We start from the raw sequence: 26872 nt of genomic DNA on the forward strand, positions 1-26872 counted from the left end.
GAGTATTAAAGAGAACAAGAAATAGCAGATCTTTCCTGTTTATCAATAATCCACTTAGATCAATATTTATGTCTCAGCTACAGAGAGGCTGAATGTGTCTGTGCATGGTGGTAGCCAAGACATGACTGGGGTTTTGGTGTTGCAGAGGCACTTCAGTGGGAGTAACAGTCAAGATTTATAGCCTTGTGACATGAAACTATGCGTTCAGCTGGCACTGGTCACTATGCTTAGATGGGACCAATGGCTCACAACAGGGAAGCAGCTCTGCAGTCACTACCAAATGACATAAACACAAACAGATTTATTTGGGGCTGTCATTGATTCGGGGTTTAGTAACACTGGGAAGTCTACTTTACAGCCATTCCATCTACACTACATGTTGTTTCAGGTCTGGGTGATATTCTTTGAGTGCACATGAAGTTTTTAAACATGTTATTTCACCATTTAACTAATCCAATACAAATACTATTCTGCATTTAATATCTTGCATTCACCACAAACTATCGCTTTAAGGTTTCTTTAATGCTGCTAATAGCGCAGCAGTTAGTGTGACGAGTATATCTCTAAATGCAGAGAAATTACTGTAATATACAACACTGCATACCCAATGGTAACTGCACTCTGCATGTATTGACCTGTCTTCTTCCAGTTTGACAAGCCATGGCCACAGGGGTTTTAATATCATATTTCTGGTTACTCTCCACGGGGGAGATAAGCAGAATTTCCAGCTCCAAATGATGAAAAATTGACTTGACAGAAATGTTGCTGTACCCATGGCTACACAGCTACCCAAACTGCCCTTCTTAACTACCTACCAGCCATGTTTCTTAAAAGCATGGTAGATCTTTGAGATCAACTACCAATTTAAGTGCTTTACTGTGCCAATTGTATATTGGATTTAGTGGTAAGTGGAAATATGCCTCTGAGAAACCATAAATGATTCATATCTAAGAACAAAAATAAAACATTGGATGTCAAACTCAAACTTCCAATTTCTGTATTGTATCATCCATGTTCTACAACATGCCTGGAATCGCATCTTATTTCCCATGACAGAAAAGTAGACTACGGGGGAGAGAAAATCCTTGGCACACTCCGAGTTGCACACATGCATTTAAATATCATCTTTCAACAGAAGCCAGTGGACAATGTGAAGAAAAGAAGAATGATAAATGCAGAATCCCGTGAGACACGACAAGCCCGATGTCCCCTGATGAGTGTTTGAAGTCAACAGCCTTCAGGAAAGATGCGTGTGTGTTTATGTGTGAATGAATGTGAAAATTGGTTGTTTGGTGGAAGCTGACTTGATGATGGAGCAGACCTTAGGCACTTAATGTTTCTCTCATCCTATTAGAAATATAAATATTCATGTAACTCAATATCTAATACCATGCGTTGGTCCTGCTTGCTTTACCCGGCAATTCTGAATTGAAATGAGCAACGGAGAAAAAGCATTGAACTTCAAGGAGGACAAAAGAAAGGAGGAAGGTCTGAGTCTGGATTGACTTAAAACATCGTCATAATCTGCCAGCAGTTGGGTGAGGGCCGTCTGTTGCTCATTGAAGTTTTCATTGACAAGAACCGTCTCAAGTTCCATCCAAGATTTATTTATCAGTTCTCTGATGCTGACACAACGTGTTTTTAATGTTAGAAATAAGGTTGCGCATAGATAAAAAAGAAAAAAAAAATCTTTCTTTCCCTTCCCTCCTGCTTTCTTCATTCTCTGATGTCAATCCATGAAGCAGACAAGTAGACAGGCAAAAATTTCTCTCAAACCAATAAGTTACCTCTTCAAAGCAGTATGGATACTTCAGTGAGGGGCTAGGCCATGCTGAAACAGACATCTCAGGGCTTTCATTAAGCTTCCCATCTCTTTACTGACATTTGTGACAACCACAGACCATGAAAAAATGCTCTTGTTCTTCCTTCTTTCATTTTCATTGTTTTACAATGAAAATCAGCTAAGTTTGTGGACCCATTATATGGCAGGGCAAACCTGTATATCCCTCTGGCATATCTTGATTAATAGAAGGGAAACATTAAGGTTGTGAGTAAGAAGTCATGTCAGCCAAAATCTTGGCAAGAAAACATTGGAAAAACCAAGCAGATTACAACTTCTTCTGTAGAGTCTCAGGACTCAGCCAGGACTGTTACCAGCAACAGATTTACAGGCAAACAACAAACCAAGAAGAGAAATAAGACAGATGGAATGAGTCTGGGACCAGACAACATGAAATGCGCCATTCAAAAAAAAAAAAAAAAATCAACTTATAGAAGTGACAGAGTGATATGAAAATGAACACTTTTTTCCCCTCTAATAAAACAACACTTTTACTAACAACTCTATGCCCACAGCGTCACAGGGGGATTTGCGTCAGAGCCATGCTCCTGAGAGCAGTTAGATCAGAGGCATGTGAACTACTGGCCATGACAGGAGCAGCCTTTTTCATGCAGTGCAAAAATGCGTAAAAACTGTTGCTGACATGGTCCTCGAAGAAACTGCATTTGTTTCCAAGCAATGACAAATATTAATCTAATGAAAACGATAAATAAGGCTCCTTTACAAAACCTTGAGTAGTCTTGATTCTATTTTCCCCACTCTATTCTCTATTCCCCCCCTTGAGCACTATGTGTACGGGGAACTTGTAAAAACAGGACTTGTTTTAATAATGATAGATACTGTTATGAGTGAGAGTGCAAGTCCTGTACTATTATTGTCAACATGCTTCAAGCCTCTATGCAATGAGAGCATGGGCTCCCTGTATCCAAACATTCTTGTCCTCATTTGCCTTAAATGGGATCGCATTTCGCGAGTTCAGAAGTACATATAGGATTTCGGAGCTGGGTATATATCTGTATGTATTCACATGTGCTTGCATAACTTGACACTCAATTTAGTGCCAAAGCTGAGTTGAATAAGGAGGGCTCATAGTTAGTGGTGTTCCTGGGCACTGACGTCTCTTTATTTCCCTCTTTCCATCACTTTTCTCTTACACTTTTATTTTCCTATTGTCTTTCATTTTTCATTCTTTTCATTATATCATTATCCTCTCTTCCTCTTACTCTGTTCTTTTCCCTCAATGTCTGTCATACTTAAGTTATGTCACAGCTCATATATCACCCAGCAATCATCTAGAGCACGTGTGCTGACCGCCACCAACCATCTTCCATCCCCCAATCCTAGTCCAGACCACCACAGAGCTCTGTGGCCAGGAAACCAGCTGTGGCAGGAGCATTAAAGTGGAATCCATTACTGGTGGAAATGCCAATTTTATGCTGATTTAAGTGACTCTTGTCTTTCAAAGTGCAGCCTTTTTCAGGACACTGTATAAAGGAGACAAGAACAGAATGAGCTCAAGACTTTCTGCTCTGCAATAAGAATTTAGATAATAACAAGTGAGAGGCATTAGTTTCCACGCATCTTTCTTTTGTTGAAGATCCTAAGTGGGTCCAACAGTGGTTAGTTGGAGAGCCAGTGATCGAGGTGAGTGTAAAAAACATAATCTGAGAGCCAACTGCATGTCAATCTATTGCAAATAATAAATCTCACATTAACTGTCACTCATCACAAATTGCAAAGAAGGTTACAGTAAAATAATTCTAATAAGTCTAATAATACTCCTAATACTCCTAATACTTGCTACTTCTTAGCAAGTAACACATGTAGGGAAAAAAAAGAAAATCAAAACAGTATTGTGAGGCATTTTATGCCTCTTGCTTCACTCAAACAAGCAAAATTGTCAATCTTTTATAATGAACTTTCTAAATTTGCTCTAAGTCTAGAACAGCTATTATTTGACAGTTTCCTGCTCTCTCATGGATGCAGTTTAAGCACTTCTGATTTCCATTTAATCAGCAAGATAAAGAGTTCCAACACAAAAAGCCAGACAGTTGCAGTACAGGTGTACCCTTTGAAGGTTAGGTGCACTCTGTGAATACGGTGAATACAGTATGTTCAGAACTATCAACACATTTGCTGAAATTTAAAGACTTATATCCTCTGGGGACACAGGTGCATGAATCTAAAACCAATAAACCTTTCATCAGCAGGGTCATGCATGAAGAAAACAATAGGAGCACATAAAGATTCTGTGTGCTCAATGCGTCAATGTAGGTGCTTTTCGTTGTTGTTATTTTTAACTTGACTGCTAACTTTCATAATAACTTTAGTGTGGGCAATACATTAACTTAATGATAATTTATTGAAACTGGCGTTGATGTTTAAATCACCACATTCCTCTGGAATTATTCTGGTTATTATTGTTTAAAATCCCGTAAGCACAACATACTGTAGGAGTGTGCTGTTGATCACTGTCGTCAGTTCGCTTCTGGCAGTGGTTAGAAGCTGCAGCAGGCAGGAATTACTGGCTCCTCTGTGCTAGTATTGGTCTTACCGCTACTACTATGGCTCCTACTACAAACCATGAAAGCATCTTCCAAGTATATGCAATGAAAACACGTAAGATAGGCTGCTCACTGACAATCGCAAATCCTACAGTCTATATTGTATATACTGCTGATAAAGTTACTACTGCAGCAGCCAGTGAGCAGCACAAACTTAGGTTTACAAATCCTAGCGGCTCTGTTTGGGTCAGCTGCAATGACTTAAAGTCTGAATTTACCAGTTACTTTTGGAGAACTTTTCCCAGTCTGTGGGTTGAAGCTGAAGTTTTTCTTTTCTTAGTTTTCCCCTTGCTGAATTATGGAATTTCCTTTCAAAAGGGAATATCCTTTCCTATATGTCATACCCAAATGACTCCCCTGCAAAGGACAGTTACCATCTGTGTTATCAGCTACTCCTCAATATGAAACACCTTCCACTATTGAAAAGCTCTACAACATCAAAAGGATAGAATGAGGGAGAAATTCCTTGAGGAACAAGAAAAAGCACATGTTGAAAGCAAACAGCCTTTCTTTGCCATCGTGTTCAGCGTGTGTATGTCAGCTTTGTCCTGGCACTGGCTTGATGGCTGCTGGCTAGGAACTCAAGAACAAGCAATCTGGACGCAGATCTGAACCATGTTAACATTATAGATGACTGTTCATACTGAATCACGACAGTTAGTTACCCTGATAACAGTGGGCAAATGCAACGACTGCTAGGAAAGCAAGTACTTTTACAACACAGGGCGCACAACAAGTGGAACACTCAACAGTTTACCTGTGCGCAAAGATACTGACAATAAAAAGCTTTAAAGAATGCAAAATAAAGAGAACTGGTTCCAATGAGACTTCCCTCAGTGGGAATGATGATTAAGTGTGTCAAAATCCCATCAAGATATTTCAATAGGAAACAACAACTGTGAAATAGGAAAGTGGAGAGAACAGCTTGCAATGTCCCACTATGACATTATAATGTGTACACAACCACAGTACCCACAGAAACCAAAATGATTAAACTAGGTTGCACTGGGGGTGAGGCAGATGCTCACCACAAAACATACACAACAGTTCATAATGTGTTTGTCTACATTTCCGTATCTCCTCCACAAATAAGGTGTCACACCAAGTACTGCAAAGAACTGTGAAAGCTACAATACTCCTCTGAGTATCACAAAAGCAGATACAGCACTGGACATATTTGGTTATGTCAGAATTATTGCTGTGTTATTTCCCAACTAAACATATAGTTACACAATACATCACCTATTCCCCTTTACTCTCTTGCCTTCTAAACTCATACTCTCTCTTCCACTGCTCTTTTTCTAACCTGCCAGCACATGAACCAGATGTGCAAATGTTTCTCTATGTTGCTAGTCAAACCCCATTCCAAGAGAAAGGCAGAGTGGGGAGAGGAATATTTGACTTCACTCCACGGGAGACCAGTTTCATAAATTTTGGCGGCTACACAACGGTGAAAAAGGTAGCTTGGCTGGCTTTGCCGAGGGAGAATGTTGACGGCATACCAAACAACGTGATCCTAATGAGTTGGAAAATCCCTGGCCCTCCAGAGGACTGTCCAGATGCTACCGTCATGAGAAACGCTACTGTTTTATTGAATTCAAGCTCCCCTCCTTTTCTTTAACAAGGGGCAAAATTTATTATTTGACCATTAAGGCATCTTAGGTGACATGAAGCGTAAAACAGTTTCAGAGTAAATTTGCACTAGGCTGCAGGACCAGTACCCCACACCAGGCACAGGATTAGTTTATGCCAAAATATCTCACATGAATGTATATATCTGGAGACCTTAAATTTTGGATGTGTGCTTGCCCCGCCCCATCTTCACTCGTCTGCTATGGGCAAAATGGGCTCCCCATAGTTCACTAGTCACTGTCAAGCTGGCTTGACTTGCTCTGGGTAAAAGATCTGGTAAATGATGCTGAGCCCTGAGAAATAACTATTAAGTTTTTCACAAGAGGGTCAAATCACTTTGGCTCCAGCCTGTTTCATATATCTCTCTTGACATTTTAGTAGTACTAACAAACAAGCTTTACTTCACATAGAAGTACAAAAATATAGAGCAGCAAATATACTTTATGAGAAAAAGGAGATTTCAATAAATCAGCTTCTATGATGAATGCAGTGGCATCTAATATAATAGTTAAACAGAGACTGGATGAGTAAAGTGATGTTTGGTCTTTCTGATTAAACTTCTCATGGTTGAAGCACAGAATGAGCCATTAAAGAATACATTAATCTTTAGTGTGGGTATTTTCTTATTTTGCCAAGTGACTGACTTTCCATTAGAATTATAATTGCTACCTTCCAATAACAACTGTATTAAACTGTAAAAACATAAAAGGCTTGTTGCATTGCATAGCAATTACAAACACATGCCCTAGAAAAACAGCCTTTAGTACTGCCATCAGTATTAAGTGCTCCAATCACAAGTGTAGGTGTAAAATGTGTGAGATTATAAAGTCATACTCTGTCCCCTATCACAATACTTTTCCAACCATTCATTTAGATTTGGGCAGCATGGCTGCATACTGGTTATTGCTGGTTACCGAAGGTTGCAGGGTCAATTCCTGGCCTTGATCCTTTCTGTGTGGAGTTTGCATGTTCTTCCTGTGCCTACGTGAGTTTCCTCCTACCGTCCAAAGACATCATGTTTGGGTTAGCTGGTGACTCTAAATTGTCCATAGTTCTGAGTGTGAGTGTTAGTGGTTGTTGGTCTCTGTCTGTCTCTTTGTGTTGGCCCTGTGATGGACTGGTGACCTGTCCAGGGTGACCCCGCCCTCACTCAGAGTGAGCTGGGATTGGCGCCAGCACCCCACGTGACCCGGAAATGGATAAGCAATAGGACATGGATGGATGAATAAATGAATTTAGATTTGTTCTAAGACGGCAGGTATGACCCAGGTTATATATTTCATCAATTCATAATAAATGCATCATGGTCAAAGAGCAAGAGCACTCAATTAAACTAATATGACATATGAATATGAATATGAGTTATTTACCTGGACCTTTGAAGACCTCATTGAGCAGATTTTCACTGAGTGTCAGTGGGGCGCCATTGATCATGCTGTGGGCCCAACTCTGATATATTACTTGGAGCAAAAGCGTTTGAGCTCTTGTGGCCTGTACAGTGAAATGGGGAAGCTCAAAAATACACTCTGTGGTGGGGACCAAAGACCTGTTGCTCCTGAAAGAAAGGGAAAAGATATGGAAAAACAAGTGGTTAGACAAAGGGTAGCACATTGAGACACAGAGTCAGGATGCAGTGAGAGCAATAGATGAAAGAATGGAGAGTTGCATGGAAGTGCTAACATACACTGAATGAAACAGACACTGTTGGAAACAAATGGTTCACAACTTCCATGAATCTATCAATATCACATTGCAATATAAAGCAGCTCATTGATAGCACAAACGGCCAGATAGGCAGAGCTACATTCCAACAGCAAATTAAACAAGTACCCAGTGCAAGCCAAGCTTTCCTTAGTTACTTGGCAAGTAGGCTTGGTTTGCGTCTTTGCCACCAACACTTCTCTCCCCTCTGTCCAAACTGTGATGATGATTTATGTGAAGATATGTACAGCCCAGAAACCTGACCCTGAAAAGAATCTCTACGCATTTGACATTTCATCTGTCTCTAAGAGCATGGAGCGGGAGAGTTTGTGTGAGTGTGTGTGTGTATGATAAGCTGATGAGTTGAACGTTCAGGGCGATGAGGTAACAGTACAGTCAGATGTGAATTCTCCAGGACCCTGTCCATCAGAACCTCAGTGGGCCATGCTCTCATCTATCATGTCACACACAGAAACACACACACACTTTTTGCATTTACTGTTCAATTCCTTGTTTCTTCTGAAACATATTCAAAACACACTACTTCACATCTATAATATGAACAGACAAATATCTTGACACACATTCAATCCCTGAATCATATCAGGTCTCAGAGCTCAAGTCATGGATCCTCAGTTGTTAAAAAGAAGCACACGGAGGGATTCCCAAGCACACACACACACACACACACACTATTGAATTTGATGGATCGCTATGACTACTGATCTCTATTCTTCAAAATTGTCTCTCCCCTATGCATCCCCAGGAAAAACAGTAATCCTGAGGGATTCTGAACTAAAAATTGCAAAACAAGTCTGTTTAGTTCCACCTCTGAAATTCTTCTCTGCTCTGTTGAGAGACTGATAGTACTCTTTTTGAGGTGGAGGCAAATGCTCACTTCACTACACGCTGTAATGGAACCAAAGAGGAACTGCCCTGTGAGTGGTACTTTCAATGAAAATAGAACCGTGACTAATTCGGGGGATGGCTACAGCGTCTCAGAAACGAGCATCACAGTCCATTTAATCACAGATCCATTTTGGTCTGGTACCAGTTCAGAGTGTGGGATATGTCATGGGGTCTTTCCCTCTGCTCAGCAGCTCTGCAATCGTTTAACTTCGCTGCTTCCCCCTTCCTTGTGTGTCTCTTTATCTTTCCCTTTCTTCTGCTCCTGGGTGGTTCGGTAGGGTGACATGAGCTGTTAGCTGCTCACAGTCAGTTCCAGAGTTCTTAACAGTCCTGAGCTCTCTGGGGAAGCTACTATAAGACAAAAAGTGAGAGTGTGATAAAGAAAGATGAGAGAGTAAGAGAAAAAAGAAGGCACTTAGAGAAAGAAAAAGAAACTTCAGGGTCGTTGAGTTCACCTTGATAGCACACATTTTGAATTCCCTGGCAACATGTGGTGCATTTGGCACCATGGTGAGCCATATAATGTCTTGCTTCTCGCCTGTTAAAATTACTACTGTTGCATGCTATACAGCGAGACATCAATCAAACCGTTTTTCATGTGTGTTTTTGTGCATTTGACTGCCTGCCTGCCCGTCTGTGTGTACACTTAGCTAGATATCACTGCTCAACAAAAGAAAGTGAAGGCAACCCAGCAAAAACAATGTCCCCACATGTGGAGCAAATGTGCCTGCAAAGCCACTTCAAGGCGAGGACTGGCAAGGGATGAAAGTTTGTTGGCTTATTCTAGTGTTTATAGTGTTTCAGGGGAGCTATCACATGCATGTGGTTGTCTAAAACTTTAATTATGCACCTGTTTTTATTATATAATGCTCAATTCTTTGTGAACAGCAATTTGGATCCTGGAGCTAAATGAGAAACAGAAACTCTCATTAGGGTGTTTTGGGAATGCTGGATGTGAGGACACCCAGACACTCAACGGTTTTTATTAAGTACATGGCATAGTTGATGCTTTTTGCTGAAACATGATAAACATCTTTCTGGCAGGAGGCACTTTTATGTCTACCAACAGCCTTGGAAAAAAAATAAATGTCCAGGAGGTAACAATAGCAGTCATTCATATATATATATTACCTATAACATCCACAGCTTCAACAGATGACACCATGACATCTTTCCTAGAATTTAGAAAAATGTTAAAAAACATGCATGAAACTAACAAATGCAATTTACTGCTTTAGTGCAGATTCCATATCCAAAATTGAGTCTATAGCCTGGAGAGCAAAACTCATTAAAGCATACTTCTACTCTTATAAAGTGGAGACCCACCAGAATTGGTCCCACAATCCATTTTGGATCCTGACTCATAATTTAAGAAATCAGGTCCTTGGCTTGAACTTCAGTGCCTCATTGAATAGGCTGTCTGTGACTTCACAGTAGTCCTTTAACTCAATAACTTTTTTTTTATTAAAAAACAGAGGGCACCAGGAATATGTTGAGAGGAAATCAAAATTAGTCAAAAGTTATGAAAAATTAGGTGTTTCAATTTCAGCAAATGAAATATGCTTTCCTCTGGTGTATTTCAACAGCATTAGGCCTCATTTCCTGACCTGTCCCCTGTTGGTGCCGTGAGTGACAAAGAACTAGACCGGTGTTGCTGACTACTTGGCTAGGTACCTGGTTGACAGGCTGGCATGGTCTCTGTCCAGTGTCCCTGTCAAATCAGGCAAAATAGGGCATGATCTTGTACAGAGGGCATGTGTCAGAGTCATAACTACCACACTAGCTGTGCCAATCTTTGCTTTGTCTACTTCCTTGGTGTACTTGCTCAAATGTGGACAAAAGAAATGACACATTCTTAATTAAAAATAAATGGATAAAATCTTGAAGGGACAGAGAGCCTTGCCTAAATCCATCCATTTTTTACCGCTTTTCCGTTTCCGCTTTCCAAAGAGACAGACAGAGACCAACAACCACTTACACTCACACCTATGGACAATTTAGAGTCACCAGTTCACCCAAACATTATGTCTTTGGACGGTAGGAGGAAACCTACGCAGGCACAGGAAGAACATGCAAACTCCACACAGAAAGGATCGAGGCCAGGCACCAATTGTGGGGCGACAGCACTAATCACTATGCCATTGTGCTGCCCCTGCACAGGCCAAAAATATTTTTCGTTTATAAATATGGCTCCAAGCCATTCTCTGATATGGTATCAGTTCTCAAGTCTATACAGCTTCTGGTAACCTCATATATATATATATATATATATATATACATACATACACACACACACATACCAAAACATCTCCCATTACTATATCCTGATATTCATTTGGCCCATTGTTTTTTAGGTTAATCAGCTTCCTGGTCTGCTCTGACAGTGGTCACAACTATATTTAGAGAATTACAGCTAACTAAACAGCTGTGATTGGTGCTTTACTGAGGCCACACACATGCATAAAAATGAACAGAGACATTTACACAGAAGCATAAATTACACATACTTGCACTGACACAAATAAATAATAAATATTTTCAAATATGCACTTATACTTTCATAAACACATTCCTGCCATACAATCACACATTTGTACACACCTGCACATGAATAATCAAATACCAGCTGGTAGGTCGGCCAGACCATGATCAATAACAGGGGTTAGGGTTAGGTTAGGTGGCTGACTTATGTTAAAACCTAAAAAGAAGGTGTTCTATAAAGGTGTGAGGATACAAACTAGGCAAAAAAAAAAGGGTAGAAGAAAGGAAGATACAGGAAAAAACATGACAAAAACGAAAACATGACAAACACTAAAGGAAAACAGCAAGAACAGGAAAGAGAGGAATACAGACTGCAAATTTGCAGGTCATATGATATTCTCAAGGTAAAATAATATCTCACACGGGGAGTCTCAATAAAAAAGCCATTTGGAAAAGCTCAAATAGAAACGTAAGAGCGGAACTACTAGGCTGTTATTTTGTAATTCATTTAACAAATTGTCTGTCTGTGTGTTTACAATTAGGTGACTGTATGCAGGGTACATGTAATCCATTAGTTTGATGAAACTTGGATGTGTTGGTCAGAAAGAAAACTGATAGGGACACCACTACAACTAATCTTTAGGTCTGTAGTAGTCAGCAAATCTTTAGTCATTTTTAAACCCTGACTGACTGACTGATCATCACACAAGGCAATAGCACCTTTAATTTCATTGTTGTATACTAGACAATGCCATGCTTTTCCAAGAAGATACAAGCGCAAAATTATAAACTCCTTAGGGGGTTGCAAAGATCGGCTCCTCATGTGATTAACAAAAGACTGAGGAGCAGAATCCCTTTGCTGACTGGCAGAGAAGTGCATTTCTAGTGTGAGTAGCCAGGCTAGTGCTATACAACACATTGTCATGCTGGTCCCCATTTCAGAATCACACACCAACAGAATTGAAGGGGATGGTGTAAATGAGAAGAGCTTTAATCAAATTTTGATACTTCAATATAAAATATATGTGTACACTGAGCAGACAGATACAGGGCTAAAACCAGCTGACAATGGGAGTACATATACTGTGATAGAAGGAAAATTGTGAGGAGTGGCTGATCCTAATGATTAACACAGCAACCCATAGACTACAAACTTGGAAGCTCTGTGCAGTTTCCAGGATTCACTTTTGTCATTACTCATCCCCAGTACGCTACCAATCACCTCACTCTTTCCAAAGTACAGTGACAAAGACAAAATCTTGAGCTTGAAATCTATCAGAGATGGGGAACATGATGTATGGTCCCTCAATGGACCATAGAGAATGACAGAGACCCACTGGTGCAAAAACCCATTCACTAACCCAAGTAGATTTAGCCTGAATTTCAGTTAAATACAAATTCCTTCCACTGAATGGAAAATTCCACATGACCCAGAGTTTGCTCCAAATGTCATACTGGTAATTAAAGATGCAGTTGTTCCCATTTCACTGTGCTCAATTTTGACTGTTTTCAGGCAGCATAGTGGTTAATGCTGTTGCCATCGAACAAGAGGGTTGCAGGTTCGGTTGCCTGCCTGGGGCCTTCCTGTGCGGAGGTTGCATGTTATCCCCATGCCTGCGTGGCTTTCCTCAAGGTACTCCGGTTTCCTGTGTTGACCTTGTGATGGACTGGTGACCTGAGCAGGGTGACCCCGCCCTCACCCAGTGTGAGCTGGGGTTGGCTCCAGCACCCCCCACGACCCGCAAACCGATAAGCAGTAGAAGATGAATGAATGAATAAAATAAGCAGTTCAAAATAAACATCTGTTCACTTCTACTCAGGATAATAGAACTCACAAGAAGCTCACAACAGTCAATTTTAACTGTGCTAACCTAGTGATACTGTCACCTGACTTTAATTCATCTGACTCTATTTACAAAGTCCACAGCAATTTATTACAGACATAATAAATACAGCAGGTAGCCGCTGTTTAAGGACCAGTGACCCAACCCTCAATTCACAAAATCCTCTACTGCTATTGTTTTTCAACTTTTAGAGCTCATTTGGAGGGGAAAGACGGGCAGCTTGTACCTTCAGTCTTTTTCCTCCTTATGGTGCAGACTGATTTGAAGTGTTACAGAATTCCCCATCTCTGCAAGCCAAGGTCACCGACCCCTCTTGAAAATAACCAGAGTGAATTATGGGCTGCTCTCAAGTCCCCTCTTTTATCTTACTACAAAAGGCTCACTACAGTGTCTCGAAAAGCCTCAAATGAACATTATAAATCATGCAAGAACTTCACACTGAACAATAACTTATGGATCATGAAAACTTGTCATTTTACCACCTGGATATCAATTGAGCTGAGAAAAAAAAATAATACTAGCAAAAATCCTTGCATTAAAAATAAATTAAAAAAAAAATAATCAAGAACTAGCAACCATGATGAGAAATTATGGGGAGGAAAACTAAATGGACCGATGACTAACCTAAATTTCAATGACTGTATATGGTCTTTATTTTTAGCTTGATGTGAAGTGCACTAACCTGAGCAGCAGCTTAGCCAATGATATAGAACATTTACTGAATGCTGATTTCAGCAGCAACTATAAATGACCCAGCAATCCCTCAAACTTGGCACCTGTATCTTAAGTTTGAAATGTGAAAGATATCAATGAAAAGGATAATAAAGACACTGTTCCAACTCATTGAAAATATAGTTCACCATTTCCATGTGACAGTACACAGTCATGTATAATCAATAAATACCCAGCATATAATGTGTATGTCTGTTCGGTGAAAGCATCACATCTTCAGATATTGTGGTATCTTTACTTTCCATCCTCACTGTGGTTTTCCTTACTTACATCTAGTCTTGTGTTGATTGTTAAATTTTTCTACTTGCACGTTAAAGTAATTACAATTTGGTTTTATCTTTAAATCACAATCGTCCTCTCTGTAAGCAACCCGAATGCTAAGTGTCTCAAAGTGTTGGAGCTGGGAATGAGTGAGAGGGTGGCAGAAAATGCATTCATGATCACAGCTCAAGGCTTTGTGGTCCCCAGGGTCAAAGGTGTTCCATGTGAGCATTTTTCAGTCATCAGTCCTGAACAGACCAAACTTTTCATAGAAAGAAACACTTCAGTCCCTCTGACACACAGAGAGTCACCGTCCGCTTTCCATCTGGAGCAACCCTGATGCAAAACACACATATGTGCACAACTTCTCACTCTCTCTCTCACACGCACACACACACGCACTCACACACACGGATCCATTCTCAGGAGAGGGCTTCATTACACAGGGATTACTAAAAGAAATGTTTTAATCAAGTTGTGCAGACAGCTGCAGACTGGAAGGCGAGAAAATGGCAATGACGTGGTTCATCAGACGCTAAAGGAAAACACATCATGAGGCCTGTGTATGTATGCGTGCGTGCGTGCGTGCGTGCGTGTGTGCGTATAGTGGTGTATCTGTGTGTACATGTAGCTTCCTGCCTCTGCCTAACATGTCCAGCTGTGGAGAACATGTGGTTCCCTATAAGGATAGAGAGATAGGAGATCTGTCAGGAGATGGTAGACCTAATGTCACATGGATACTTGCAGATTTTGCTGTAGGCGTTTAAATCCTGATGTCCTAAGTACAACTGCAGCACTTAACAAAAGCACTGGCCGTCCGTTATTTTCATCCAGATTAATTGTCCTCAGTATTGTTCTCACAAGGCCTTTGACCTTCACACAGATGGTCATTCAAAGCAAGAAAGCAGATTTCAGTTTTCATTCCCTCGAAGTTGCCATATAAAATACTGTTGTGACATTATTTCCTGTACTTGATTATAGACTGCAGATTTCTTTCTTCAGCAGTGAAAAATCGATGGGCTTGTGTCTAGGGACCGTTGGTGCAGCACTGAGGCTGAGTGGGAAGGATAGGACAGTGGAATGCACACCACAGTAGATGGGATGGATGAGTGGATAATCCACTCAGAGCTGATAATCCAGCTACCCTTCCCCATTTCCCACTGTTTTCCTTCCCTCAAGCTTCAATGCTTAAGATGACTAAATCAGGCATTAATAGAGACTTTCAGTTGACTAAAAACATGTACAGCTCCTTGTAAAACCACTGTCTTGACTTGGCCAGTGCAGTCAAGTACATCTTATGGCTTAGTTAAAAATCAAAAGATATTATTGGATAATATGATCAATTTGTTTTTAAAAAATGATATATTTATACTTAAGGGCTGAATGAAAACCCAGTTGATTTAAACTACCAAATGAGTATACAGCTTCTGCAGCAATGACTACTGCATAAGAGTGAGCTGTTCAATGGAAAAAGGAAACTCTTAGAAGCTTCCATAAGAACTGAGATGTCAATCACTGAGAGCACAACGGTTGCATTTACTGATGCCATTTCCTTATTATGAGGCACCTCAATACATCCATTGATATCTGTCAGTCATAAAACAAAATTAAACTGTCCGACACCAGATGTAGAGGAGAAAAAATCTTTACCACAATGTTGGCCAAAATACTGTGCCACATAAAATATGATGTTTTACCTTGCAGCTCACAGTCCTTTGCACTCCTGAGCTTCAACACGAAAAGTGGAACAATATTACATCATGTACCATTCTGGGCTTTTAATATACACCTGTTAATACAGAAATCCTACTTGTTACAGTGTGTGTCTACATCCAATTAGTTAAACCATGTAAACTTTTTTTTTTCTTTCTGTAAACATAACCATGTTCCCTAAAGAACAGTGTAGGGTCTACACCTTGGCTTGAGTACGCTGCTGCTTGTATGGCCACTGAACCACAGCAACCACACAGTTGCTCAAGGTCATTCAATTATCTTTCAGTGTAACAGCACTAAGCTGCGAAGCTTTAACCCTAGCTGCACAGACCTGTTGGATGAGTAATACAAACCATTACTTGATCATAAATGTCACAACCAGTCAAAATTTTAAGGTGAAGGGCAAAACAATTGGTGCATAATCTGTGTGGTACCATACACAAGCTTTTTCATATGTCATAAATGCACTCTCAGTGCACAGAAATGAACTTTTCCATCCAGCAGCCACACCCAAATCAGTTTAGAGTGGCTAAAATCATTAGATCAATTCAACTTGTTGATGCTATTGCCTGCCAAAATGGAACAGTCAATGTTTTCAACAATGAAAGCTGTTCATGTACATTTGGTAAATTTGACTTCCCTGTGGCTCCCTACAGAAGGACACAAAAAGCATTTGTCCTCCTGTTCTTGGCTGTGCTTTAAGACACAGACCAGGAGCAGCCTGCTATGACTAACTATGAACAGGAGTAATGAGGCATTACAATCACACCAGAAGCCTCATGCCTCAGATGCCTGAAGAAGCATTCATAAATCACAAGAGTCTAGACTACTGGTCCAGACATGGTAATGGACTTCTAAACTTCACATAAAAAAATCCTACAGGTGGTGCTAAAAAAATGAACCAACCATTGACGCTCTAAAAGAGTTAAACCAATAATTGGATATCAAGGGAAAACTGACATTCTTTTCTATTCAGATACATTTACAAAGCAAGTCAGCATTTTGTGGCTATATAACATGCACCTGTAATGCCACATGCTTAAAGAAATTATCCCCTCAGAAATAGCTGAGTGTGGAACAGGGGCTGCTAAAAACGACACATAAAAGCTGGCGTGGGGCTAAATTATGGCCTGCAATGCAACAAGCCACACAGGACTGTTGCTGGTTTGTTGGTGAGCCCCAGCTTGTGAATTATAATGAATATAATATGGTGTGAGTCCATGTGTGTGAATGCCTCTGAGTGAGACTGAAGTTGGGGTTTGAAGAGATCAATGCAGGTTAAACTATTGGAATCACCCCACTAATGTTGCCTCCTTCCCTCTGCAGGCAATGATTTAATCTGGGATAACAGTTTAACAGCCAGACCAATTGAGGCTTTGTAGAGTCCCTGAGGAGTTAGTGGCCCTATACATTGCTTTTCATTAAGCATAAGTACAGATTGGCGCATCTCAGCAGCACTTTAATTCACTGGAAAAGAAGATTGATTCATGAGGATTTTGGATTTTTGTTAATCAAATGGCTGCTTGGCTACTTCATGATAGAATATACCCAAAATAGATTTTAGAATGAGAAAAGTTAGTGATGCTAAAATTCAATCTTCACATATACACAATAGCCTAGCATCTAGTAAAACGTGAACAAGTGAACCTACACTTATGGGTTAAAAACAGTAGGAATAAACTTACTGTTGCCTTTTTACTTGAGGTACTTTGCTAGTGTAAAATACTGTTACGTTGGTGATATCATGCTAGCAAAGCTAGCAATTGTTTCGGAGGAAAACAACTTTTACAAATTGCATCATATTGGTGCATTGAATTGTGTACCTCCCTAATACCCAATCCAGTATTTAAGGCAGTTTTGCAGGCATTTCTGTTACCAGTATTACTGTCTGGAAAAACTCTAGATTTACAGAAGATCTCGGGGACTTTGGGGAATATCAGATAAGTCTTGTCCAGTCCAACCTAGAAATCTATTGGCAATATATAAGCTTGATAAAGCTGTTTTACTCTTTCAAAATCTGCACAAAACCAGAGTGTGTAATTGATTATGAAATAATTACCCTTTTCTCCAAATTTCATTTAGTTTAAAATCTGAGGAAACAAAGATATATCAATCTCACTGAATAAATCCAATTTCTCACACACATTTACCAAATGCCCAGTAAAAGCTGGCAAGAGGAAGATGTAAAGGCAGAATACTTTCCCTTGTGAAGGCCCCTTGTTGCCCACTGTGAGAAGCAGGAGCTTTTGTGGTGAGACTGAAGGAAACATGAGCTATAGTATACTGTGGCCAACTCATCAGGAGAGGTGCTGGGTCTTCACAGACGTTGAATGCCTCTCCAAATCCCCCATGATCACCTGGCAGTTATAAAGGCTCACTTAAGCACGATATGGCTACACAATGAAAGAAATGTTGGCGTATGCGTTTGTGTTTGAGAGAATAAGAGAGTGGAGGGTAGAACAGAAGTGAGGGATACAAAATGTGTGCATATTACATCACCTTCTGTACTTCCCAACTCCAAAACCCTCTTCTCTGTCAGTCACAGCACTCTTTTAATTGAGTCCAGAGTGAAACTAATCTTAAACTACCTTTTGTACTGCTAATGGAAAGACTGATCCAGGAGCCTGCAAAGAGAAACTACTGAAGACTGGCAAAGTATCTGAAGACGGCTGTGGTTTTGCTCTCCTGCACCTTCATTGAGGCCTTTCACTTTCTTTCATATTTCTTTAAAACTGGAAAAACATGTATAGCTCTACTCAGTGTCTGCTCAGAGGACAGAACATCTTGGAAAGGGGTATTGTTGGAGTTACGTCAACACTAAGAAGCAGTCCCAAAACAAACATCAGTACAGTCAAATTAAATGCTACCACCTGGTGGAGTTCATCTTTTGGCTGCTCCCATGACCTGATGTGTCACTCTGAGGCTCCACTTGCAGCTTTTGGAGAGGAACTATCTGTCTGTCTTACAACTATCCATTAAATATATTCTGTGATGTTGTGAATTCTACATGGAAGGGAATGCGATGGCTACAAACACACTCAGAATGAAATCAATTGAAATTATGAGCTGTACTCTTTGAATAGAGCTGAGGTTTGATCCACATGCACGCAGAACACAACTAACTTGCGATAGCAAATATTAGAAGGTCACAGTTCAATATATTAATTTTCACTCATTATCATTGCTGCTTGACACAGAGACCACTCTTTCTCGTTAATATTCCTCAGAGCTATTGTCTGGTTTCTGACAAACCTGCTGATCATCATTCTTCCAAGGTCAAACTGTCAGGTTGTGTTAATTTGATTTTGATTGAAGTAACACACAGGTCAGGAAGAAAGACGGCCATACCTTCTCATAGACAGAAAGGGTCAAATATGAGTCATTCTGAAATGACAGGTTCACAACCCAGAAACCTACACAATACACCCACTTCCATTATCATGTACAGGAAAGAGACAGAAAGGTTTGAAGCTCTTCTTACATTTTCTAACATAACAGAGGTTTTTCTAACAGCTACCTGTTCATCAAAGAGTTAGAAGCATTGAGGTAAATTTCACCTGGGGATTAGGACAATTAGATTAAATGGAAATTATTAATTTCAACAGATTCGTGATAGGAAAATAATCATCTATTTTAAGGTTTGATGACAATGCCACCATGCAATCTAACATCTGTTCAACAACAAAGAATAACCCCGCACTTTCTTAATGTGTCATTGTGCCTGTGGGATAGGTTTGGTGTGTTATTTTTGAGGACTGGTTCCAGACTGCAAGAAAAGCCACAGGAGGGCATTGATCTGGAACGCTCTATGTAGACACATCTACTGATTGTCAGAAAGAAAAATAACATCCTTTTGACATCTGAACCCACTATATGAGGCAGGTAGGGCAGGAAAAGGGGGGAGTGGAGATCAAACAAGCAGCTAGAATTCTCTTAGTGAGAGCAGGGAGCAGAGGGAATCACACTCCATCTACAGACAGGCTTACCTGCCCCTGAAGATTCTGTGTTTCCCTGTTCAGTCAGTTAACTATACTATACAATAGATACATTGTTTGCCAGAAGAAGCCAAAAACTGTTAAAACTATGTGCAGCTCTTAGACATGTTTACATCCAAGCTAATGAACGGAGCCAAGATCTGATGCTTTTCTGTGTGTGCATATGTGTGTACATAAAGAGCTTCCTAAATGACTACTGTACACAGTTATGTAGTGGATGAGGGGGAGAAATATTTTTCCTTTAATCTAAGACAGTCAATTTGTTGCTCTATCAACCAGCTGTGTTACAAAGTTGTTTTGTGCTGTCTTCAACTCCTAACCAACCCTCTCAAGGGGATAGTCCCAATGACTCAATCTCTGTCTGGTGCAAGGACATCGATATGGCAATATGTTTTAGCACCTCCTTAGACACCATCCATTGTCTTATTTCCTCTTCTTGTGTTTCAAATCATCTGAGAAACAACTGCAGTTGTTACCTGATGACACTGTCTTTCAACGTTTCCCCTACTGACCACTGAGGAAACGGCTCATCTGTCACTTTAAATGATGCACTAGTGACAAGAGGTTGCAATAGTCTACTCTTTGTACACTATATGGACCTGACATCCAACACACACACTCTCTACACTTGTGTAGAGATAGCCAAACATGCACACAAAAATCAAACGCATGATGGAAAGCAGAATACTACACTTCCAATAAAGGAAACCCCAAGTCACTGTTCTCCCGACTAAACATTATCACCCAACCCCAGGACTCACTCCCTTCTCACTTCTTCACAACATCCTTCTACAACTCCATTAAGTCATTTTTCACTGAGAGGGGGGGAGAGAAAAAAAAAAATAAAAAATCAAGAACATCCATGAGCACCTTGGATCAATCCCCCACCTCAGCTTCTCAGCCGACTTTCACCCGTCCACACGCCCATTGTCCTCCTTCCATCTCCCCACTCTCTCAGAACTCATCCAGAAATCCAAGCCATCCACCTGCTAACTGGACCCCCTCCCCACACAACTTGTCAAAGCCTACTCCTCCTCCCTGCTCTACTCTTCATGATCTACCTCCTTCCCCTCGGCAATATCTTTCACAAATTCAACATTTATTTCCAATGCTATGCTGATGACACCCAGCTCTACCTCACTACCTCACACTCATCCTCTCTCCAATCCACCTCCCACACTGACTGCATCTCTGAAATAAAAATCTGGTTCACCCAAAACTTCCTTAAACTAAACAGTAATAACACAGAGGTTCTCCTCATTGGCACCAAATCCACCTTATCCAAAACCGACAGCTTTTCTCACTATTGACAACTCCACTTTTTCACCTTCCCCCCAAGTTATGAGCCTGGGTGTCATCCTGGACAGCACACTATCTTTTCAATCCCACATCACTAACATCACCCAGTCTGCCTATTTCCATCTACTAAACATCAATTGCCTCCGACCCTCCCTTAACCCCCACACTGTCGCCATCCTTGTGCACAGCCTCGTCACCTCCCGCTTGGACTATTGCAACTCCCTCCTCTTCGGCCTCCCTCATAAATCCCTCCACAAACTTCAACTGGTCCAGAATTCAGCTGCCCGCACCATAACTCGGACCCCCTCCATCCACCACATCACTCCTGTCCTCCAACAGCTCCACTGACTCCCGGTTCAGTCCCGCATCCAATTCAAAGTCCTCCTGCTTACATTCAAGGCCATCCACAACGTCGCCCCCCTTATCTGTCTGATCTCCTCCACGTCCCCATTCCCTCCCGAACCCTAAGATCCTCTTCCTCCATTCAACTGTCTGTCCCCTCCACCCATCTCACCACCATGGGGAGCAGAGAATTCAGCCGCTCTGCTCCCTGTCTCTGGAACTCATTACCACCCCAACTTAGAAACATTGACTCTTTCACACAATTCAAATCACATCTCAAAACCCATCTGTTCAAGACTGCTTATCGTATTTAATTTCATTTCTCTGCCTCTTTCTGTTGTTTTTTATTCTTAATTTTATTGCTGCTGTTTTTAAATCTGCACTGATGTTTTTATATGCTGTACAGTGACCTTGAGTGTCTAGAAAGGTGCCTTTAAATAAAATGTATTATTACACTGTCATTTGGGACACCCAGACTGACTCTGTGCTCGGGACTTGGAGCCCCTGGTGTTCATTAGGTTTAGTAATGAGGAACAAACCAACATCATTATAGAGAACATGGCAGATCCCTTCTTTAACCCAATGCTCAAATTACAGACTACTTTAAGGGACTTCATCACCTCTACTGTGGAAGTCATTGCTGCCAGCTGCCATCAGAAGAGACTCCTCTGACAGACCCTTGACTTTATTTTATTTTCCCACATCTTTTTTTTCCTTTTCATACTTTATCTATAAGATATGTCTCTACAACTACTGTTTACCCTATTAACCAAAGAGGTCTTGCTTGTCCACTCAAATGCGTTAAAAAGTGTTACAAACTCACCAGTACGGAGCCAACTGAATCTGCTTTCCAGAAAATGCTGTGCTGAAGGAGGGGATGATGTGGATGAGAGGCAAAAAGACCCCTGTGCTATCCTGGCATGTCAAGCCTGCCTGGAATCCAAACACCTGGAAAGGCAGACCACACGGTAAGAAAGAGAAGACAGAGGGAGAAAGCAGAGACTGAAATTCACCATTTATAAATTAACCAATTCCACATGAAAAAGCTGAAAATGCATCCGCCCCAGAAAAAAAATACACAAGAAAACATCATAGTAATGCAGCCATGTGGGATACATACAATCTTTACCATGATACACACACCTTTTGGTTTTTCCCACATGGGTTTTTCCCCATTATATCCTCAGCTCGTCGCTCCCAATTTGTGTGCAGTTTATCTGAATTTCTGCTCCTTGTCTGGAAAGTTTATATTTTTCTTCTTTTTGTCACTCTCAGTTTTTTTATAACTAAAAAAAAGACCAAGTCCCTCAATGATGAGAGTGAGAAACATTTGCACCAAAGCATGTTGTAAATGTAATTATGTATTTCCTATAGTTGTATTGCTTTAGTTTGATAATAAAACTTTCAATATTTGTTTTTTTTTTTGTTTTTGTTTTTTTTTTTTTTAAACCAGCCGACCAAGACTTGATCTCAATATTCACCATTTTGCTCAGGTTTCTTCATGTGGTTAATATGAAATCAAAAATGAAAATTCCCCTAAATGTGATGTAATTTCCAGTTTGGCATATTTCTTGTATGTCAGATCACAAAAACAAAACATTTTCTCACAGTAATGTTTATATAGTTCATCCACTGCTCAAAACAACACCATGACAGTAAGATGATATTCTGAAAATGATTCATATTTACTATCTATTCTACATACTGGGGTTGGCCACTCCCAAATCAATTCTAACTCAACTTTCAAAACACGTGAGCAAGACCATTAAATATTTTCACCCCTATTGTAAGACATTAAATACATCTGTAAAATGTCTTTTTATTTCTTAAGATAGGTTCGTTTACATTGCACGAGTTGAAAGAAGTAAAGCCTTTGTATTTTTGAAATACATTCATGTATGCAATACTTGCAATACATGCAAAAAAAGCATAGTCATCATTAAAACAAAACAGTTATATAATTTCAGATCATATTTTCTATCCCTCTTTATTGTCATTTACTATTCAAATAGCTGCCAACCCATTTTATGAGCTGACAGCAAATGCTGAAATACCCCATGTACACTGTATACACATTAAATGAATACTGACAGCTGCAGGGGTTTTGTATTAATATTTTGATTGAACAGTATGACACAACCACTGCAATGACTATAGATATGTCTGAGTCTGAAACACATTTTGTACTGTTCACTAGCAGGTGTACAAATTTAGATTTTCAAAATGACTTTGAAGACGCTAGCTAAGTTGATTACTAAAACTGTGGGATCAGCTTGAAATTAAGTAGCCCTGATGTTGTTTCATAGTCAACAGCACAGTCACTCAACTCAACGTTTGTTTGTATTACTGTGTCGGTGGAACAGTAATGAACTTAAGTAAAACAAAGTGTAGTGCAACAAAATACAAATATGAAATAAACATACAAAAATGGCCTGCTCAATTAAAATTCTGAGAGAAGAGGTGCATTGTTAAAAAGGATTTTAAAACCTCAATGGAGTCAGCCGTGCTGATGTAGCGTGGCAGACTATTTCAGAGCTTAGGAGCAGCCACCGGCTCAGTCAACTTTGGTCTTTAGCCAAGATTTTGGGTACAGTCAGTAGCAGCTGATTTCACAACACGTAATCAGCTTGATGAGGTCCAGATTATCACAAGATTTAAACATGATATTTATTCATTCATTCATCTTTTATCGCTTATCCGTTTCACAGGGTAAGAGCAGGGTACACCCTGGACAGGTCATCAGTCCATCACAACCACTCACACTCAGACCTACAGGACCATTTAGAGTCATCAACCTAGACATGTATATCTTTGGATGTTGGGTGGAAACCAATGTACCTGGAGGAAACTCACAAGCACTGGGAGAACATGCAAACTCCACACACAAAGGCCCCAGGCTGGGAACAGAACCCGTAATCTTCTTGTATGGCAACAGCACTAACCACTAGGTCGCCATGCTGCCCACATGATAATCATGTAATTTATATTTCATTTTAAGGTAGATTCTAATGGCTGGGGCTCAGCTGTCCAATATGCAACTGCAGTATATATGAATTCCTGCAAGTGAAAATGTACCAAGCACTAGACCTGAGCACAAAAAAACCCAATAGGTGTATTTACTTTTGTAGTTTACTTCTTGATAAAACTGACTGACTGAGTTTTTGTCTAGAAACATTGAGACGTAAGACAATGGATAATTGCAAGTAAAAAGACAGATACTTAACTCTGACAACCACTGTCAATAAAACACAGATTAAGATAAGCCTTAGTTTACAGCCGTCTAAAATCACTTCCTGAATTAGGTGAATTGAGGCCAGTATGTCCTTCACCCTGTCACAAGTTCCCTCTGTGAAAATCCAGAGGTTGAATTAGTACCTTGACAGATGCAGATGCTGATCAGATGATTGGCCAGAATGATCCTTGGTCACTGACCAACTGACTGTTAACCCTGAAGTGACCCTGTGATAAGGACTACAAGCATGACATCCAGCAAACATTTTGAGTGGGCAAACCCAAATGACTCCAGATCTCTTATCCAGGCTTCCTAAGTGGTTAGCTGCCTCTTTCTCTCTATCTACCTAATTGGACATCTCAGTCTTCAAGTGAAACTATTAATACAAAGTTGATCACCTTAATTTCTAGTTTAGAGGTAAATTTGAAAGGCACAGTGGAGCAATCATCAGATATGACTGAAATAATTAATTATCTAATTATTTATTAATAAAATGATGTGTATGTTAAAATTTAACAGGACAAGTATGTACACACATGGAAGGGCACATTCAAAGGAACTTCAATGTTAACTTCTTACTACTTTGCAATTAACACATGTATGCACAGAGGGGTATTAAACAAACATTCCACCCGTGTAAGGACCCATAAAATTTTGGCTAACACTGTGTCAACTATAACATTTCTTCCTCTGCACTTCATACTACCAAAGACAAAACTATGCAACCAACACAGGAACATCCTATCAGTATTTTGTGAAAACCATGAGGTAGACCAGAGATGGACTGGTTTCCATCAGGGAGCTCAGTGCTGTGATTTTTATGACCAAGTAAAAAGGGGTCATCAAGGTCATTAAAAGGGTCATTAGGGTTATTTCAGGGTGGACTGACGACTATAGACATGCAGCTGACCTACTCAGTTTGGGCTATAGTGGACAAAAACCATACTGTATAAATTAGTGGATGCATATTTGTGTGTGTGTGTGTTGAGATGACGGGATACATACATATAGATACAAAAGTTTTGTTTGTTTTATACAATTAAGGTCTTTTAGGATCAGTCAGGGTGCATGCAGCTCCAATCTGAGTGCTACTCACACACACAGCACACTCCTTAAGTTCATTGAAAAATATGATTTAATGCAAAGGAATCATATTTTGGCATGTCCCCTTTGTGTAATGTCTACAGGAAGACATCTGGGGTTTACAGACGTGAAGAAAGGGAGGTTTTCTTCATTTGAATCAGTACTACACCAAAGAAAACTGTTCTTCTCACCTTGAGGTAGAGGTGTGCATAGCAGTGATGTAGGAGGTTGTCAGAGGGCTGGCTGAGACTACTGACAATGCTTGCCAGCTCTGGAACATACATGGGCACTGTGTGTTCAACATTCACCCTTTCCACCTTGAACTGTACAGCCGGTAGAGGGCGCAGTGGCTGAAACACTGGCACGCAGACCGGCCCAGGTACAGCCTGTCAAGATATAAAAAGGAGAAGACTTGACGAAAAATTAAACAAGTATCAGACAAATTGCTCTTGTTATTCTGTAAATATCCACATCGATCTTCCTTACACATGCTTAGGCCAATCTAATCTCACAAGTTAAAATTTTCAAGGGAACCCATTATGTTCATTTCCAATATGAGACTTCCCAGGACTAACTTTGCATGAATAGGCCAAAAAAGTTCTTTAATTATCTAAAACTGCTCATTATAGTTTAAATTAAGGCAATATTAGTGCAGACCTAAGCCTGATAAGCCTGCTTTCGCCCAACTTGCTGAATATTCACAAATAGTTGCAGGCACCGCCTCATCTTCTTTCTGGCGTGGAGACGAAACACGAACTAAACCAGAGATTAAAACAAAGTATCAAAATGTAATGGAATTAAAATTTTAGCTCCCTATCTAACTACCTATCCATTCAATCTTTACAGCCAGTTTATTCTGCATATGGCACTATTACTAGCTGTCATCTTAAGTTAGAAACATTTTCTGTCAGGAAAATCCAAAGCTAGCGGGGTTGGTGAAATGTTAGTCCCCAAACAACTGTATGATATAAATGCACCATCAATATTTGTTCAATTATACAAAATTTCTATAATACGACTCAATTAGACTGTTTTGGGAGAATAAGCAGTGGTTTGAGCAAAAGAAGGTATAAACAAGAGAGTAGAAAAAAACCTAGAGTTAAGAGCAGGTTGATGCCTAAGCTTCTATTTTACAAAATTTATCATACACATAAAATTAATTTTACTTGATTTTATATCACTCCTGAACAAAATATCATTAGAATGCTATGAAATCACTTTTTCCCATCATACAAGATAGAATA

General features: G+C 40.1%; 1 protein-coding gene across 5 annotated transcripts in view; it reads right to left on the minus strand.

Annotated features, from left to right (window-relative positions):
• vps13b (vacuolar protein sorting 13 homolog B) overlaps positions 1-26872 on the minus strand; it is a 283913-nt gene that overhangs the window by 209940 nt on the left and 47101 nt on the right. For all 5 annotated transcript variants that reach the window (XR_003840835.1, XM_029503627.1, XM_029503624.1 and 2 more), the window contains 3 exons: positions 25820-26014; positions 22137-22261; positions 7407-7591 (listed from right to left, as the gene is read on the minus strand). Coding sequence is in view for 4 of the 5 variants with exons in the window: in XM_029503627.1 (XP_029359487.1) it covers positions 7407-7591; positions 22137-22261; positions 25820-26014 (505 nt within the window). In the remaining variant the exon portion in view is untranslated. The remainder of the gene's footprint in view (positions 1-7406; positions 7592-22136; positions 22262-25819; positions 26015-26872) is intronic.

This window comes from Echeneis naucrates, chromosome 6 (assembly GCF_900963305.1).
Source record: "Echeneis naucrates chromosome 6, fEcheNa1.1, whole genome shotgun sequence".
Lineage (NCBI taxonomy): Eukaryota > Metazoa > Chordata > Actinopteri > Carangiformes > Echeneidae > Echeneis > Echeneis naucrates.